The following is a 17,682-nucleotide window of genomic DNA, read 5'->3' as shown; positions in this document are numbered from 1 at the left end:
AGAGACAGAGACAATTTGTAAACTGCGAAGTTATCTATTAGCATTGCATATTTTTGTAATAGCATATTCTGGTTCTCTTGTCTTTTCATTGTTTTCCACTTTAGAAAGCATTTAGTGGCTTATATTTGTCATTGTTTGTGGTTGGTTTCATTGATATTTTCCTGATGAATTTGCAAAGAATTATGTCTGTTTCTTTGGAAAATACACAGCATGATAAATAACAGTTTCAAATATTGCAAGATACCAGGTTTAATCAAAATTGAACCTAGCCAATCATCACCAACGATGGAGGGACATTAAAAAGATTGTCTGGCTTCTTCTTCAAACTAGTATCTTTCTAAGTGCTTTTAATAGAGAGATCTAGATTTTTTTTTTGTCCTTTCTTTTTTTGTTAATTTGTTAAAAGGTAATAACTTCAGCACTATGGAGCTATACAATTTCCTGGGATGGTTACTTCTGTCACATTGCATCAAATATTTGATGTAATCAGTATTATTCCGAGAGAAGTATAATACAAGAATTAGACTATTAACAATTATCATTGTTATTTCTGGGGCCACCATATATCATGAAATAAGATCATAAGTCTTTATGAAGAACCTATTTTTTATTTCTAGTAGAATCAAATTGCCCTAAGGTAATATAAGGAAAGTTACTACCACCTTAATAGATGATATACATATTTAATATATATTTATATATGCATAGATATATTTTTATATATGTAATATCTATTTTTAAAAGACAAATCCTCTAAAGTTGTGAAAACATTCTGATTTAGAATAATTTAGTCCATTAGTAGCAAATCAGAGAGTTTTTAAAAAGTATTTTGATGTAGGGACACCTGGGTGTCTGAGTCAGTTAAGCATTTGACCCTTGGTTTCAGCTCAGGTCATGATCTCAAGGTCTTGAAATCCAGCTCAATGAGGAGTCTGCTTGAGATGCTATTTCCCACTCCCTCTGCCCTTCCTCCCCCTCTGCTTGCTCGCTCACTCTCTCAAAGGTAAATGAATAAGTAAAAATGAAAAAAAAAAGATTTAAAAATTATTTTGATAATACTGTACTGGCGAACACACAGGTTGGTTTTGCTGTTTCTCTGATGTGTAGGCAAGCTTCCAAGAGACCTCACAAAGTGGCATTTGGCTTGATGACTTCACATGACCCAGAGTCAGGTCATCAATTTTTTCTGTGTTCCAGAAGAAAGCAAACTGAGATACTATACTAAAACATACTGTAAGTTACAAGAACTGAAATATTTATTTGTGACATTGACCAGCACATCTTTCTTATAAAGAAAGGAATATTAATTATGTGCTGTGGCACAACAAATTATGTCTAAACTTTGTGGTTTACAACATTTATTATCTCACAGTTTCTGTATATGAAGAATCTGGGAAGAGCTTAGTTGGGTCATCTGCTTAGAGGTCTCTTCCAGGCTACAAAAGGTGTTGGAAGAGACTGCAGTGAACTCTAAACTCAACTGAGGCAAGATCCACTTCTCAGCTTACTCATGTGGCTGTTGGCATTCCTCCCGTTCTCAAGGGTGTTGGATTGTTGGTTACTGGCCAGAGACCACCATCATTTCTTTGCCACAAGGACTTTCCATAGGGCAGTTCAATACATGGCAACCTACTTCAGCAGCTCAACCAAGTGAAAAAATTCAGAGAGAGTGTCTGCCAGCAGGATAAAAGTCAATTGTTTATAACCTAATCTTGGAAGGGACTTTTCTTCACTTTTGCCGTATTCTCTTCATTAGAAGCAAGGCGGTGGCTAGAGTCCATACTTAGAGGAGATGGGGATCACATGAGGATTGTGAATATCAGAAAGCAGCGAGCATTACTGTCCTTCTTACAGGTTTCCTACCAAAGTGGCTAAGCAGAAAATAAGCCATCAAATTATCTGGCAAGAATGGTATCGAAATAAGGAGTATTATATAATCAAATATTTTCTAGACTTAAGAATATATCTAAAGGTAGACCAAGTGTGTGCATCACTCTTTGAAGGGAACCTTATCCCTGATTGGTGCCTACATGGGCACTTGCAAAACTTGCCAGATTAACTGCTTCCTCTAGGCTACTTTTTTGGACACTGTTAATTCCCATATTCTTTCTTTAGATGTGATGGTCCTGTCAACACATTTTCTTGCCTGTTTGCTATTCTGTCTCTTTAATATAACTTTACACTTCTCTGGGCTGGTCTCTTGTGGGCTAATTTTAAAATTTAGTGCATGGAGGGCTACCTTATTTAATAATTCTTGTGTAACATGTTACTATTCTTACCCATATACTGTCTAAACGACAGTTGAGGATTCCATTAGATAAGATATAAAGAAAAACTGTTCTCCACAAAAATGTCATTTCTTTAGTTATAACATTTCTCAAATTTATTTAAAAAATTTGAGACCTTTTCATGGAAGTTTGTCATTTGTCAAATTTAGCACTGGGCCAGTATTTTGGCTCAGCATTATATAAATGTGTCAAAGCTCTAGACATTTTGAACTTTCTTCACTTACAGGTACTTCCCTAAACAAATATAACTTTATTAAATTGCTCATTCAGTCATGCTGGAGAAAATGGAAAAAAAATGGAGAATGGAAAAAAAAAAAAGAAAATGTGAGAATTTTATGGGACCCTGGGTGGCTCAGTGGTTGAGTGTCTGCCTTTGGCTCAAGGCATGGTCCTGGAGTCCTGGGATCGAGTCTCACATTGGGCTCCCCGCAGGGAACCTGCTTCTCCCTCTGCCTGTGTCTCTGCCTCTCTCTCTCTCTCTCTGTGACTATCATAAATAAATAAATTAATTAATCTTAAAAAATTTAAAATCTTAAAAAAAAAATGTGGGAGTTTTAAAAGAAAGACAACTTTCCCCTCCAAACTTAAAAGAAAATAACTGGGCTTTTCAAGAGCTGTTCTTCTAATTGTCACCTTTGTTGTTTTTTTTTTTTTTCTTTCCCCAGAGATAACACATAAGTGTATTCTAAAAACAATTTATTCACTGAGGATTTTGACTGTTTCTTGCAGTTCTGAAGGCTATAAATGCTTAATTTGAAAGATCCGTTTCCCTTTCCTGCAATATTTTGTTTTATCAAATAAGGCATCACTTTTTTCTAATTATAGGCATAGTAGATAATTTATCCCTGCATCATTCAAGTTCAGATATGCCCTCAAATGATTATTTCCTTGCCTATCTGTGTCTTAGTCTTCTTTATTCCAGGAATGAATAGAAGAATGGAGAAAGTAATGAAAGGTTTTTACTATGCTTTACTTTGCTGAAGTTGGGAGGTCTCACCTTCCAATCAGGACAAGGTAACCTAAGTATAAAGAACCCCATTCTCACTTGCTGGTACATTAACCACTGTGATGGTTTCCCACTTCTTACTAATGAATGCTTAATTAGAATACACACACACACACACACACACACACAGATCCCTTACCAAAGTAGATCTACCAGCAATATTATTTTTCTTTGTTTACAGAAACAAAACAGAACTTTAAAGAGGTCTGTGTTCTGCTTTTTTATTTGTTTTTTATAAACTTTTAAAAGATAATTTGTGTTTCAGACACAGTTAATCAGAACAGTACTTTCTGTATACCAACAAATGCACATTAGCATACATAGTCCTAACTAACCAACTAACAGGTAATACAGTTAAGCAGACTTCATAAACTTTACAATTATAAAATTACCATTTAAACAAAATGAACCAATAGACCAGAATCCAGCTTATGTCCACACCCTCAGTCCGGTAATTTTCATGAAACTGAACCTGGTCTTTCAGGAGAACTCTATTAAGAAAATCACTAAGTATCCTCTTACTGTCTAATACCTGAATAGGACTTCTTGAAAGCCTTGTTGTTAAGCAGAAAACATTTTCTATGAGAATCCCATCCATGTAACCAGTAGAACAGTATATGTGGATAGTAGAGTGTATGTTCTCGATGAGTTATTGATAAATACGATATTGGTGAAGTATTTAAACTTTATATCATTTAGCAAACTATTTTATTTTTTAACTTGTATTTGAAAGAAAACCATACTCACAGAAAAATTAAAAAAAAAACTATTAAAACTTTCATATGTCCTTTACCAGGATTCATCTATTATTAATATTTTGTTCCCATGTGCTTTTTAATTATTTCTACCTGCATGGTATTTTCTAAAGCTTTTGAGCATAAGTTGTATAAATCGTGGCCCTTTACCCACTATGTTTACCCATACATATTTTAGGGGGCATTTACTAAACACAAGGATGTTCTCATACATAAACATAGTATATTTATCAGTTCAGTAAACACTTCATTGGCACAGTACTCTTATTTAATCTGATGTCAAAATTCTGATTTTGTAATTTGACCCAATCATGCCCTTTATCTCATTTTTATACCATTACTGAATCCACATTAGTATCACATATTATATTTATTTGTCATTTTGCTTTAGTCTCTTTGATCTTGAGCTCTTCCTTGGACTTTAAAAAAATTTGTAAAGTTGACATTTGGGAGAATACAGTCTTAATGGAGTGTTCAACATTTTGCATCTGATGTTTCCTCATGATTTGGCTCAGGTCATGTATCTTAAGTCAGTAGATCACCCACACAAGACTATATTTTTCTCAAGGTATTCTGGGGCACACAATATCCATCTTCCCCTTATTTTGTGATGTTAGTTTGATAATTCCTTCTATATATTTTTTATTGAGCACTTACCAGGTTCCAAACAATGTTCAAGGAACTAGTAATATACAAAATATACAGCTGTGACACATAGCTGTGACAGCACTTACAATCTAGTAATATGATATATGGGATCCAAACTCTGTCTCTATGAATATAGGCTGATTATTCACAATTAAAACATTTTGTTAGAGGGCTAATTTCTAACATTATGTATTAGAATGGTCTGTTCCCTATTGCATAGATAACAGTAGACAGTTGATGATATGATTTTTCTTAATCAGTTTTGCTTGGCTGCAGTCATGGAGGTATGCTTTTAAGAACATTGAGTTCCTAAATAGATGTCAATGCATAGAACCACAGGGTCCAGATTTCTACCCCAACTGAGGAAGATTCTTGAGTTGCAGAATAAAAGATTGTTAGTACCCAGTAAAACAGAATTATCTTAATCTTGGGTAGTAAAATTACTCTTTGGGTAGTAAATTATTCCAGAGAGTATCATCATGGAGCCTAAAATTGAGGCAAAGAGCCTCTTCTTTAAGATATCGACAATAAGAATGTCACTTCTCAGAGGAACTGAGATATTTTAAGCGATCTAGCCATTTTGGGAAAAGTATTTTGCCTAGGGCTAGAGTTGACTAAGTAACTCCACACCAGCTGAGATTAACCACAGCTATCTGTGGATCTTCATATGCCTTCCCTGAACATTCTTCAATCCAACTTTTGTTACTGGTTGTCTAGTTAGCATCCCATTTAGAAAGGATGTGATTAGACCAACTTGCTCAGTGATGATCCTTTCTAGCCATACAATGCCTATAGTCCAGTTCCACCTGCTTCAAATTCTCCAATTGTCAAAGTTTGGGTCTCTCCTTGATTCTGGTGCTTAACTTGAGGTCTGATACAAAGTCCCTTCACATGAAACACACAGTTGCACTTTTATTGTCTTAGGCTAAAGCTTAGTTACCTTTCAAAGTGTGTATCATAGTTTTAGATGATCTTCTAAGAACTTGTTTTATTCATTTTTATTTATTTATTTTTAAAGATTTTATTTATTTACTCATGAGAGACAGTAAGAGAGAGAGAGAGAGAGAGAGAGAGAGAGGCAGAGACACAGGCAGAGGGAGAAGCAGGCTCCACGCAGGAAGCCTGATGCGGGACTCAACCCCGGGTCTCCAGGATCAGGCCCTGGGCTGAAGGTAGCGCTAAGCCACTGAGCCACCCAAGCTGCCCCCAAAAACTTGTTTTAAATTAGACTATGTTCTGTCATTTACTTTTTTCTTTGAAGGGAACCGAAAAATTTATAAAAGTTTTTGATTATACTTTTTTGTCTTCATTATTAACCACTAGAGATTTACTTCATATTAGCCTTTTAATAAACATGATATTATCTGCTCTGATTTCAAATGAGCTGAACCATATTGTTCCATTAGGTAACCCATAACACACTGTGGGTTACTAATATATTTGGCTAATATATATGGAATACACCTGTTGCAATGCTCTTATATACAAGGTCCATGCCCACTCTTTAGAAGAGAATCAGGTACTTATATGGAGCATTCAAAAGGAATCTGGGATCTAGTCGTCTTTCACTTTGACCCAATTCTGTGGGCCTCAAATTCTGCAGCTACAAACGCTGAGTTACATAAAATTCAAAATTTGTTGCAACTTTTTCAGTTTTTACTTTTTAATTGTATTTGAACATAACCTTGAATATAACTTCTGGAAATCACTTAGACTGTTATTAGCTGCATTTCATGAGAAGAAATGATATTTACTCAGAATCCTCTTGTAAAAGGGCCTGTGCTGAACATCAATCTCTCTTAAAATATTTCTCATGTTAAATGTAGACTTTGTGTCTCTGCTTCTTTGCTTTAGCAGTTGCAGAATGTTCTTACTCTAAATATAAAATTATATAAAAAAAGCAAGAAACAATATTTTCTTTAATTAGCTTCTTCCTTTGGGGGTTTTAGAAGAGGGGTTATGACTTGACAAAGATCCTTCCCATCTGTTCCTGTTTGTTTGCTTTTATTTTGACTTCCTCTCGTTGTCTTATCAAATATCACATGAATCATTAACATTTGTTTTCATCACTTGTTTTGGTTTCTCTTACTTCACATGATTAGGACATTATGTTGAGAGAGGCTCAAGGCTAATATTAAACTAATATTCTTTAAGTAAATATTAAACTTTCTGGATATATGATCTTATATGTTTGCCCTTGGTTATGTTAATATTTTCCTCAGTTCTGGAGTAGTGAGATATATACACATACAACTGTTTTGTAAGAGCAGCAAATTTTGTTAGATTATAGGTGTCTGGAATATAAGTTTTGAACAAATAGATGCCATTTTTAATCAAGCTACTTCCTAACAGGAAATGTAATTTATTAAGCCCTTTGTACAAAAGACATGTTAGAGATTTTGTGGATGTTTGCAAGGAAGTTCTATTCAAAACTAGAATATACATCTATTTGTATATAATGTGATATCTTTCACTAGCATACTCCCTTATTAATGATTTCACATAGTTTTCATACAATGAAAGAACTGGATTTCAGATGTCCTCCAACTAAACAATTTGAAATTGTTCCAATTTATATGCTATCTTCTAATATAAAAATCTTGTTATATAGTGTGATTGTTATTGAACAAATTTCATTAGTTTTAAAAATAAATAATCAAGGTATTCAATACTCTAGTTTTAAAGTATATATAGAATGAAAGCTAAATTTTATATCTGTCTATATGTATTAGACATTACCAATAACTACATATAATAATACCTGCAAAAACATTACAGCAAAATAGTAAATTTTTATTTATTTATTTATTTTTTTAAATTTATGATAGTCACAGAGAGAGAGAGAGAGAGAGAGAGAGAGAGGCAGAGACATAGGCAGAGGGAGAAGCAGGCTCCATGCACCAGGAGCCCGACGTGGGATTCGATCCCGGGTCTCCAGGATCGTGCCCTGGGCCAAAGGCAGGCTCCAAACCACTGTGCCACCCAGGGATCCCAAAATAGTAAAATTAATACATGAACCCAAATCAAACCAAAATTAGAAATTTTGTGACAGATCCCCTATTTCTTCCTCCTTAGCCACAGCAAATGATATACTATATACTTAACATATAATATTCCTATATGTACCATCTGAGGGCTTCAACTGTATTTATTTATATATTTTTTGAGAGGGGTCAGGGAGAGAGTGAGAGAGCCAGGGAGGGTCAGAAGGAGAGGGAGAGAGAATCCTAAGCAGGCTTTACCCACAGCATGGAACCTAATGTAAGGCCCCATTTCAGGACCCTGAGACCATGACCTGAGCTGAAATCAAGAGTTAGAACCTTAAGTGACTGAGCCACCCAGGTCCCCCAGCTTCAACTTCAATATTAAAGGCTGAGATCCATTTTTACAAGGGATTTTTAAAAATTTTAAGTCATTATCTATAGATCTAAACCTTCATAGTAACAGTAAATATACAAAAATTTACACCTGCAATAAGTTATTCCATGATCTAGCTACTTTCTTATACACCAAATTATAGCTGTAAGCATCAAATCACAATGAACTTTGGAACTATTAGGAATTTGTAATTTAAATAGTTTCATTCACTCCCTACTCCCAAATGCTTTTAATTAGAATCGACTTTTTAATTAAGTACTCCCATGCCCAAAGTGTATCTTGATGATTTTTCTGTCAAATCAACCTCCCATACAAAAGCAAATAATCATAGTGTTAAAGGAAAGATATTTTGTCTGAAACCAAACCATCAGAATTCTAGTTCTCATTTCAATTTATTCAGTTGAAATTCTGCATACTGAAAGAATGCAGAATCTATTCCTTGCTGTCTTGGGGAAGATAGCAAGGAATAGATCCACAGGGCAGACAGGCTAAAGGTACTGAGAGGCAAGCCCTTACCCCTCCAAGTCAGAGGCATGGTATTTCCTGCAATGAGAGTCCACTACTTATTAAAGAAAGGAAGTGTAATGGACTGGATGTGAAATTTGGATTCATACACATATCAAATACCTGCACTTTTATTTGCTAGCTCTGTGAAAATGTGCAAGATACATAAGTTTTTCAAGCTTAATAGCCTACTTTTAAAAGGCACTAAGAAAGTGCCCCGGTGGCTCAGTCAGTTAAGCATCTGCCTTTGGCTTGGGTCATGATCCCAGGTCCCTGGGATGGAGATGAGGATGGGCTCTCTGCTCAGTGGGGAGTCTACTTCTCCCTCTCCCTCTCCTCTGTTGCTCCCTTCCCCCACCCTGCTCATGCTCTCTCTCTCTGTCTCTCAAATAAATAAATAAATAAATAAAATATTTAAGAAAAGGTAAAAGGCACTGAGGAGATATATTTTGTTGAGTTGTTGGGAAGTTCAGGCTTAAAACCTATAAAGTATCTTGAACACAAATGCCCAGAAAATATTAGCTATACTACTAATAATTATTGCCTTTATTGCTAATTTACTTGATTAAAAAAAAACCTCTCATCCATTTGAGGTATTAAGGAATAATTTTTTGGTAAACCTGGCCCAGCAACAAGAAGAAACAGAAAACATGTTTTTCTGTGGTCAACACATGCATAAATAAATATAGTACAAAAAATAGTGGATAGGTGTTAAGATTATCTAGTTAGAAGGTAAGTAAAATGTACAAAGGGCAGCCCTTAAAGCAAAATACATAGACAAGACCTCTGAGTTTTCAGATGCAAACAACACACACCTCTGAATAACAAGTCTTAGCCATGGAATGACCTTCGTCTATAGCTTGTTTTTGTAGAGCCTTCTCTATGGCCCCATGGCTTTGCTTGCTGTTGAAAGACTCAAGAAAAGGAAATATTGAAACCATTATTATATAACATAAAAACATAGCTCAGTGTGAGTTATGGGCCCATATATCTTTCCTAGCACCCTTGCCATTCAACTTTCACTCAGGTGGTTTGTTATCAGAAGCCTGAGATAGACCCATAGTCCTATAATTCAGAGGCTTGTTGTTAGCTCTCTGGGTACATACAAATGGAGATATTTGCTGTGGATTTCAGGACCAGTATAATTTCTCCAGAACAATATAAAATTATTTTTTTCCTTACAGACTTTCAATTATCTGTAAGTATGTTTCAATAAAGATGACAAAATTATAAAGTAGAATTGATTTGAAAGTTAGGCTTTGTGGTCAAAAGGAGAGACAGTTACTCTCCAGGGTCTGTCTGTGCCTGGTGTATATCTGCTTCTAGTTAATTCTAAGGCAGATAATCTCTGATGCCCAAGTATTATTTAATCATGGAAATGCCTTAACTGTAGCAGGTGGGATCTGTTTTATAGCTGGCATCTTTAATGCTTGATGCATTTGTCCATCTGTTAGGAACATTAGTCAAAAATGCAAGGAGACATTTATTAAAAGTAGAATTATAGTAGATAAGATACTGAGAATATAAATATAATGTATATTATTTTTATAAATGTATTTTATATATGACCTGTGATAAAGATGCTTTCAAAATAAATATCATTGTTATATTTTTTAATGAATATAGTTTCATTTTAAAATTTAGTTTTAAGGATGCCTGGGTGGCTCAGTTGGTTAAGCTTCTGACACAATTTCAGCTCATGTCATGATATCATGGTGGTGAGATGAAGCCCTATATGGGGCTCCATGCTGGGCATGAAGCCGGTTTAAGATTATCTCTCTTCCTATCCCTTCATCCCTCCTCCAAAAATAAAATAAATAAAATAAATAAAATAAATAAAATAAATAAAATAAAATAAAATAAAATAAAATAAAATAATAAAAAAATAAAATAATAAAATAAAATAAAATTTAGTTTCAGGCAGACATTAAAATGCTAAAGGTAATTATTTTTGTCATATAAGCATATTAATTTATTTCTCCAAAAGTTTGTTATTTGAGACTGCGTAAAATTTTTAAGGCAAGCATCGTGCTGAATGCTGTCATTCTAATACTGATGGGATAAGAGATATGGATGCTACTTCTGTGGTTCTCAGTTGTGTAGTAGGCTCCCCAGATGTAACTTCAAAGTGAGACAAATGCTAAGGAGTTCATTCCTAGGATGCTTATATTAAAGAATAAATAGGAGCTCTCTATCTAGAGAAGTTGCATATAAGGGAGCAGAAAAATAAACAGGGAAGGAGGAGGTATTTACCTTCTAGATTTTAAAAGTAAGAACAGGCCTAAATATTCCAACACAGTACAGAGCTTGGCATGTCCTAGATGCAAAGGAGAGCCAGGGTCATGGAAGAGGGGAAAGTGGTAATAGCAAGATTAGAGAGGAAAATATTGTATCAAATTATATAGCACCTGGTAGGCCTTGGTGAAGAATTTGGCTAGTAAATCTCTCAAAACAAGTATTTACGCTCAGTGAATTATTTTTGGGTAACAACTCTTTGCTGCTAGAATCTTTCTACCTATCAGGCTGTAGACAACACGGAAGATTCAAAAGCTGTTTTTCAAGATTTTATTTTTTTTTTCTTTTTCAGTGTGCAAAGATTTTAAAAAATCAAAACAAATGAGCAAATTATGAAATTATGAGATGTTAATTATGAGCAAATACTTTTCCATAGATATTGTGAAGGAATTTGAATTTGGGGAAAGTTAAGAATGTCTCTTGTCCCATTGTCTAGTGCTAGGAAACATTGCCTTTTTTTTTTTTTTAAGGTAAGAGTGGAAATGATGCTCTCAACATAATTATATATAGCAGAAATACTGAGACAGTTCAAAGGATAAAGAAGTAGGGATGAAGTAATTAAAGGTTAAGAATTAGAAAACTTTGGTAAAAATATAGTATTCCTTCAGTTGCTTCTGAATCCTCTATGACTAGATTTTTATAAAATGTGTTGCCTTACATAGTAAAAATCATTATGATCAAAGTTATCTCTAAAAAGGTGCAAATTTTAGCCACCTGGTACTAAGTAAATGAAAAGCGGAAAATTTAGCTTATTTTTATAAATACCAAGTTTATTAGGTTTATTTCTAAAGTGAATAATTGAAATTCCCGCTAAGCTAAAACTAGAAAGTTATCTATATATCTATATTTATATCTCTAATGTAAGTGAGAAAAAACATAGTTTTGTCCCACAGGTGGGTGTAATCAAGCAAACAAGAAATCAGACCATGTTCCATGCGAAAACAATAAATATTTCATAATATGTTAATATGATACTGTTGTATCCTTCGAAAGAAATTTTCATTAAAATGTTATGACTTTGATTTTGGTATTAGTTTAATACTTGATTTAGGAAATTTCTATCTTTATTGAATATTATCACAATGGCTACTTGGGAGCTATAGTAATATTTAGCATTAATGAAAGATTATTGTTACTGACCATGAAGTAAAATGTTTTTAGACAACATTTCTAAGGTGATTATAGAGCATAGTTTTCCATGCCTTTAAGTCATGGCTCAAAAATAGTTGGTTTAATAATATATTTTCATTTGTGAATCTCAGATAGTATATATCCAAGTGTGTATGCCACTTACGGGGAACAGATAGTCACTGTCATTATTAGATGTTGTATATATTAAAAATAATGTTGATATATGATTATTGAACAGGGAAGATAAGGATGTTTAGAGATCCTAATAAATAAATAATGATATTAATAACAATAATTTGATAATAGTGTTATTAATAAATAAATGTTATTATTAAAGTTGAATTGGATTAATTTTATTGAGGTAACCAATACTTGATATATCTTATTAGAAATTAGCCAGTATGAGATTGATATGATGGACATTGCTTTTCATGCTGTTGAAGGCAAATGGTGGATATTGGATGTTAATAATATAATATATTAAATATATATTTTATTTATTTCAATATCTACTTCGTGTAAGTCTCACAAAACTTGTCTCTGATTCATATGTATAACAAATATTTATTGAACATGTACTAGGTTTGGCGGATATATCAATGAATAAAACAGTTCTATGATGTTTTAGAGGTTATATTCCGACTGTAGAGTTTAAGCTAAAATCAGACAAAATAGGGATGTAAAATTTGGGCACACCAGTATTTCTATGAAGTAAAAAATGGTTTAACATTGGTTTTAAGTTCCTTATGAGTTTCTGTGTCTACTATATATTATGTAAAAGAATTCAATGAGCTTAATGTTGAAAGTGAGAGCTGCACATATTTAGACTGTATTTTTCTATTTCCTGGATTTATTGTAGATTGTTTCTTTATATTTTAACACTATTGGTCAGCTACCAGTCATTTTGCAAACATTTATGGCAATATTCAGTTTTAAAAATGCTTGGAAAAATTTTCTTATTACCTTCTACTGTAGATCTTATAAATAGGAATTTAGATATATTTGTATAAAATATATCCAAAATTTAGTCCACACCACAAAGTTGGCAGCTTGAAGCGTGCTACATTTGAGAAATGAGCTTACATTTTGTTTTGTTTTTCCTCTGGATTTTTAATTTCCCATTTCTTTTTTTTTTCTTTAAGATTTTATTTATTTATTCATGAGTGACACAGAGAGAAAGGGAAGCAGAGACATAGGCAGAGGGAGAAAAGCAGCCTCCTCACAGGGAGCCTGATGCGGAACTTCATCCCCAGATCCCAGGATCACGCCCTGAGCCAAAGGCAGACACTCAACCACTGCTGAGCCATCCAGGCGTCCCATAATTTCCCATTTCTTATTTCTGTCTCATTCGAATGGGATTATTGCATGTGTCCAATATTTGATTTGCTTTTTCACATAACCGTGGGTTTCTTAATTGGTAAAAGTTGAGTAATATATTTCCTTCTTAACATTTGGTTGTTTGGCTAATTTCACTTCAAGGAGGAAAGACTATGTAGTTCCTTGACAGTGATGAAATAACCTAGATGGCTTTCATATAAGTAGCAACAAATGTGCACAATAGGTACATTAAATGGTATACTTAACAGCACTGCTAAGGAGTAAGATGGGAGCTCAGTCTTTCGTGATGGAGACACACCTGAGTGCATTCAGAGAAAATTTGGTTCTGCAAGCTTGGAAGAAGGAATTGTCATTCAACAGAAATCAACTAGCTTTGCATATCAGTAACACCCACACACACATACTCTTATCTGTTTTCTGAGTGCTCTCAAACTGATATCAAAATAACAAATATATATTTATGAGAACTAGAAATTCTGTATTCCTTCTGATCATGGAAACTCAACGTAATTATGAAATTAACTTTAAGAATATGTGGAAAATGTTACTTCCTAAACAAGTGAAGATCGAATAAAATCTACAAATTTTATACCAGGCTACTTACTTTTTATATTCATAATTGTCCCCCAGATGTCATGAAATTAATTATTTCTTTATTGTTCATTTTTAGATGGAAGACTGTATTTGAAAACTACTGTCATGTACTGAATTTTTCCTGTTGAAGAAATCCATGTTATAGTAAAGAACTTTGCAGACATTCGTCATTGGAAAGTTCGGAAAAAATAAAGTCCTTTTAAGGGAACTTCCTCAATTTTGTGTATTAATGTTCTTTAAAAGTTTAAGTATTCTACAAAAAAAAAAAAAAAAAAGTTTCCTCCATTGATTTTCACCTGTGGTTCATACCAGAGACCTGAGAATGTTTGTAAATGTACAAGTATCAAACTTCTTACAGTTAATAACACTGCAACTTTGCTGCTGGACACTTGTATACAGAGTTAAAGGCAGGCCTGAATAAGGCCTGGCTTTGTTTTTTTAATGGAATGAACCATTTTCCTCCTCTGAAAATTCTGGATCTGAGCACATCAAAAGACTCTTGTACCAGTGATCACTCAGACCTTCAGAATTATGTCCTCCAGAAACCAGCAAGAACCCTTGGAAATGAACTTGTAGGGGGCATAGAGGATTCCTAAAAAAACAAAAAACAAAAACACAAAAAAAAAACAAAAAATACAAACAAAAAAACAAAAAAAATCAATAAATCAAAGAGTAATATTCTATTACATTCGATTTTAAACTAATTGTGGGTTTTCTCCTGAAGATTTTTTTCACATACTTCCAAAAGACCAACAATTGGATGTTGACAACAACCCAGTGAAATAACATTTTGCATATCTGAAAAGAAGCATTGAATATAAGCCAAAAGGTTTCACTGAAGGTCTTTTTTCTTAAAAAAATAAAATAAATGTAACATGTTTTCATTCCAAACTGGTAGTGGGCATATAGATTTTAAAATAATAATGATGCTTCTTATTCAAACTGTTGGTCACATGTACAGTATATAAACATAAAACATACAAGGAAGGTATTATGTATGCAGTAGTATACTAGAGTTTAGGAAAATGAGAATTTTAGAAAATATGTTTTGTCACCCTGTTAGTCAGAAAGACACCTTTCTGGTTTTAACGCATGCAGGCATGTAAATATTTGTCTGGAGTCACAGTATTAATGAATGAGATCTTAAGCATCTGGTGACATCAGAACTCTGTGTCAGCCACTTTTATTTGTATATTGAACCCTAGTTAGTGCCCCAAACTGCACTATTGAGAATGGATTGTGGCTGAACAGTAAATCAAAACACCAGAAATATTTTTATATGTTAATGTCATATTATGTTAATGTTGCTGAAAAACAAAACCTAACAAACCCTTGATGTATCAGTCCAATACCATGTAGCGCTGAGTGATAAAGTTAAAATGTGTTGTGCTTCCCCCCCACCCCGTCAGAGGGAAGGGTGCCTATGTGTTATTTTCACTGTCTTTTTGAAAGTTACAGTATGTGTTTTCACTTTTGTGCAGATAACTGGAAGTAAAGCTGCAAACAGTGCTTATTACACACTGTAGTTACCTTCTCTTTGTTTTTATTAATCTGGAGTTACACCTTTAAAGACTGATATTATGAATCAGGACGGTCGCTGTGCATTTTATGATTTTGCTGTCATCTTAAAATTTTATGATCATAGCATTATTTATTACCATAAAGAGCAAAATCCCAAATGTCCAAGAAAACTAGCTTAAAAATGTTTAAAGATAGTTCTGATTCGGTACTAATCATTTGGTTAAGAGAGGAAATTAACATTATAGATACTCTGGCACTAAGCTTCTATAGTTTTTAGGTCTTCCTTGCAATACTGGAACATACTTCTTTCTTTTGTGTAGTTTGCTATTAACCAGCTAAGTCCATTTTTTACTACAGTAAAAAAAGTTATATATACAGTTCCTATTTTAGCTTGCTTGAAAGGGAGCAATATTTTTATTTAAAATACTATTAGTATATGCTTTGTAGAAACTTGGTTTTCGAAGCATAGTTTTTCCATAGCCATCTTTTGTTGTTTGAGCACAAGAGATTCTATTCCTTGTTGTATTTCTTGCTTTTCCCTGTATGCAGTCTTTAAAGGATTACAACACTTAAAATTGGAGGGACTTGTGGCAAGCTTTTGAATCATACATTTTTTAAAAGATTTTTTAAAAAGCCTACAACTTACCTAAGTAGTAGAATCAGCCATTGCTCTGCTCCTTGCATAGAGTCACCTGTTAAGTAGGTTAAATAGTTTTAAAATGCATACTTTCAAGACCTTTGAGAATGCTTTAGTGTTTGGTTGGTATAAAAGGAATTTTAGCAAGAATTAAAGAAAGAAGCTATCAGCTATATGTTAAGAGAGAATCTTACTAACATGTTGTAAATATTACAATTCATGAAATGCTATTTTAAGTCTGTAACTTAAGTTTTTTCTCCTTTTTTAGTTTTACAGGTCGGTTTGAAATTTGTTTTTGTTTTTGGGTTTTTGGTTTGTTTGTTTGTTTGGGTTTTTATTTTTTGGTATAGACAAGTAAAATTGTGCCCATTTTATGGTTTCCATGCTTTTGTAATCCTAAAAATATTAATGTCTAGTTGTACTATATTATAACCACATTTGCGCTCTATGCAAGCCCTTGGAACAGAACATACTCATCTTCATGTAGGACCTATGAAAATTGTCTATTTTTATCTATATATTTAAAGTTTTCTAAAAATGAGAAAAGGTTATTACGAATTTTGTTGTACAAAATCTGTACAAAAATCTGTTTTTACATCATAATGCAAGAATTGGAAATTTTTCTATGGTAGCCTAGTTCTTTGAGCCTGGTTTCAATGTGAGAACCACGTTTACTGTTATTGTATTTAATTTTCTTTTTTCTTTTCAACAATCTCCTAATAAAACTGTCTGAAATCTCCCTGTGACTTTATTTACAGTTCGTCTTTATTAAATTTTGTGAAATGCATAGCATTGAAGGAATATTTACTTTCTAATGGGAGGCATCTAAAAACAACATAAGTCAGCTCTTTGCAATGCGAGGGGAACAATGCTCAATGATTTTATTTAACATGCAACTGCTTCTATCTCTAATATGAATTACTGTGCTGAAAAACATCATAAAAGCACACTCTGTAGTTATTGTTTAACAAGCAGATTTTCCATATTTTGTTTCTTGCCAGCTAAGCAAACTGCCCACATATACATGATTTATTTATGTACATTTCTCAGTTTATGAAGCTGTTATTTGTACCCTTTTCCTTTATATTCTTATATTCCCATGATTCTTATTTCACAAAGCTTTGTGCTGAATAATGTAAAGTAGACATGTTGATGGAACAAAATATATTATTCCCATATCTATAAGAGTGTAGATTTGTAACTCTATCTTAGTGTTTTGCTTTCATTCTCTATCATTGGAAAAAATGCCTTTAGAAACTTTGAAATTCCAATATCTTTTAATAATATAGACACGTTTTAATCAATCCAAAATGCTGCATATGAACAAATATTGGGTTACTATCTCTGTGAATATTCTAAACGTTCCCAAGAGAATGGAAAATGGATTTTTTCTGTCAAAAGAAATTATTTCATGAATTAACAAAATATGATTTTCCCTAATAAAAACTTAAAATGTTTGTGTGACCATTACAAACACATTTTTGTCTTCTGTCTTCATGTGTTTATGTCAGTAAGACTTGTACTAGAACATCATACAGTCTTTGGATGTTAGTGGAATTTGGTAATGATTTAAGGTTTCTCCCCATG

General features: G+C 33.3%; 1 protein-coding gene across 1 annotated transcript in view; it reads left to right on the top strand.

Annotated features, from left to right (window-relative positions):
• Nucleotides 1-16,846, top strand: part of DACH1 (dachshund family transcription factor 1) — a 423,382-nt gene extending 406,536 nt beyond the window's left edge. The window contains exon 11 of the mRNA XM_038569719.1: nt 14,014-16,846. Within this exon, the coding sequence (XP_038425647.1) occupies nt 14,014-14,051 (38 nt within the window). The 3' untranslated portion in view covers nt 14,052-16,846. The remainder of the gene's footprint in view (nt 1-14,013) is intronic.
• Nucleotides 16,847-17,682: the final 836 nt, after the last annotated feature.

The sequence above is a fragment of the Canis lupus genome, chromosome 22, assembly GCF_011100685.1.
Source record: "Canis lupus familiaris isolate Mischka breed German Shepherd chromosome 22, alternate assembly UU_Cfam_GSD_1.0, whole genome shotgun sequence".
NCBI lineage: Eukaryota > Metazoa > Chordata > Mammalia > Carnivora > Canidae > Canis > Canis lupus.
This window is presented reverse-complemented; position numbering and strand designations above follow the sequence as displayed.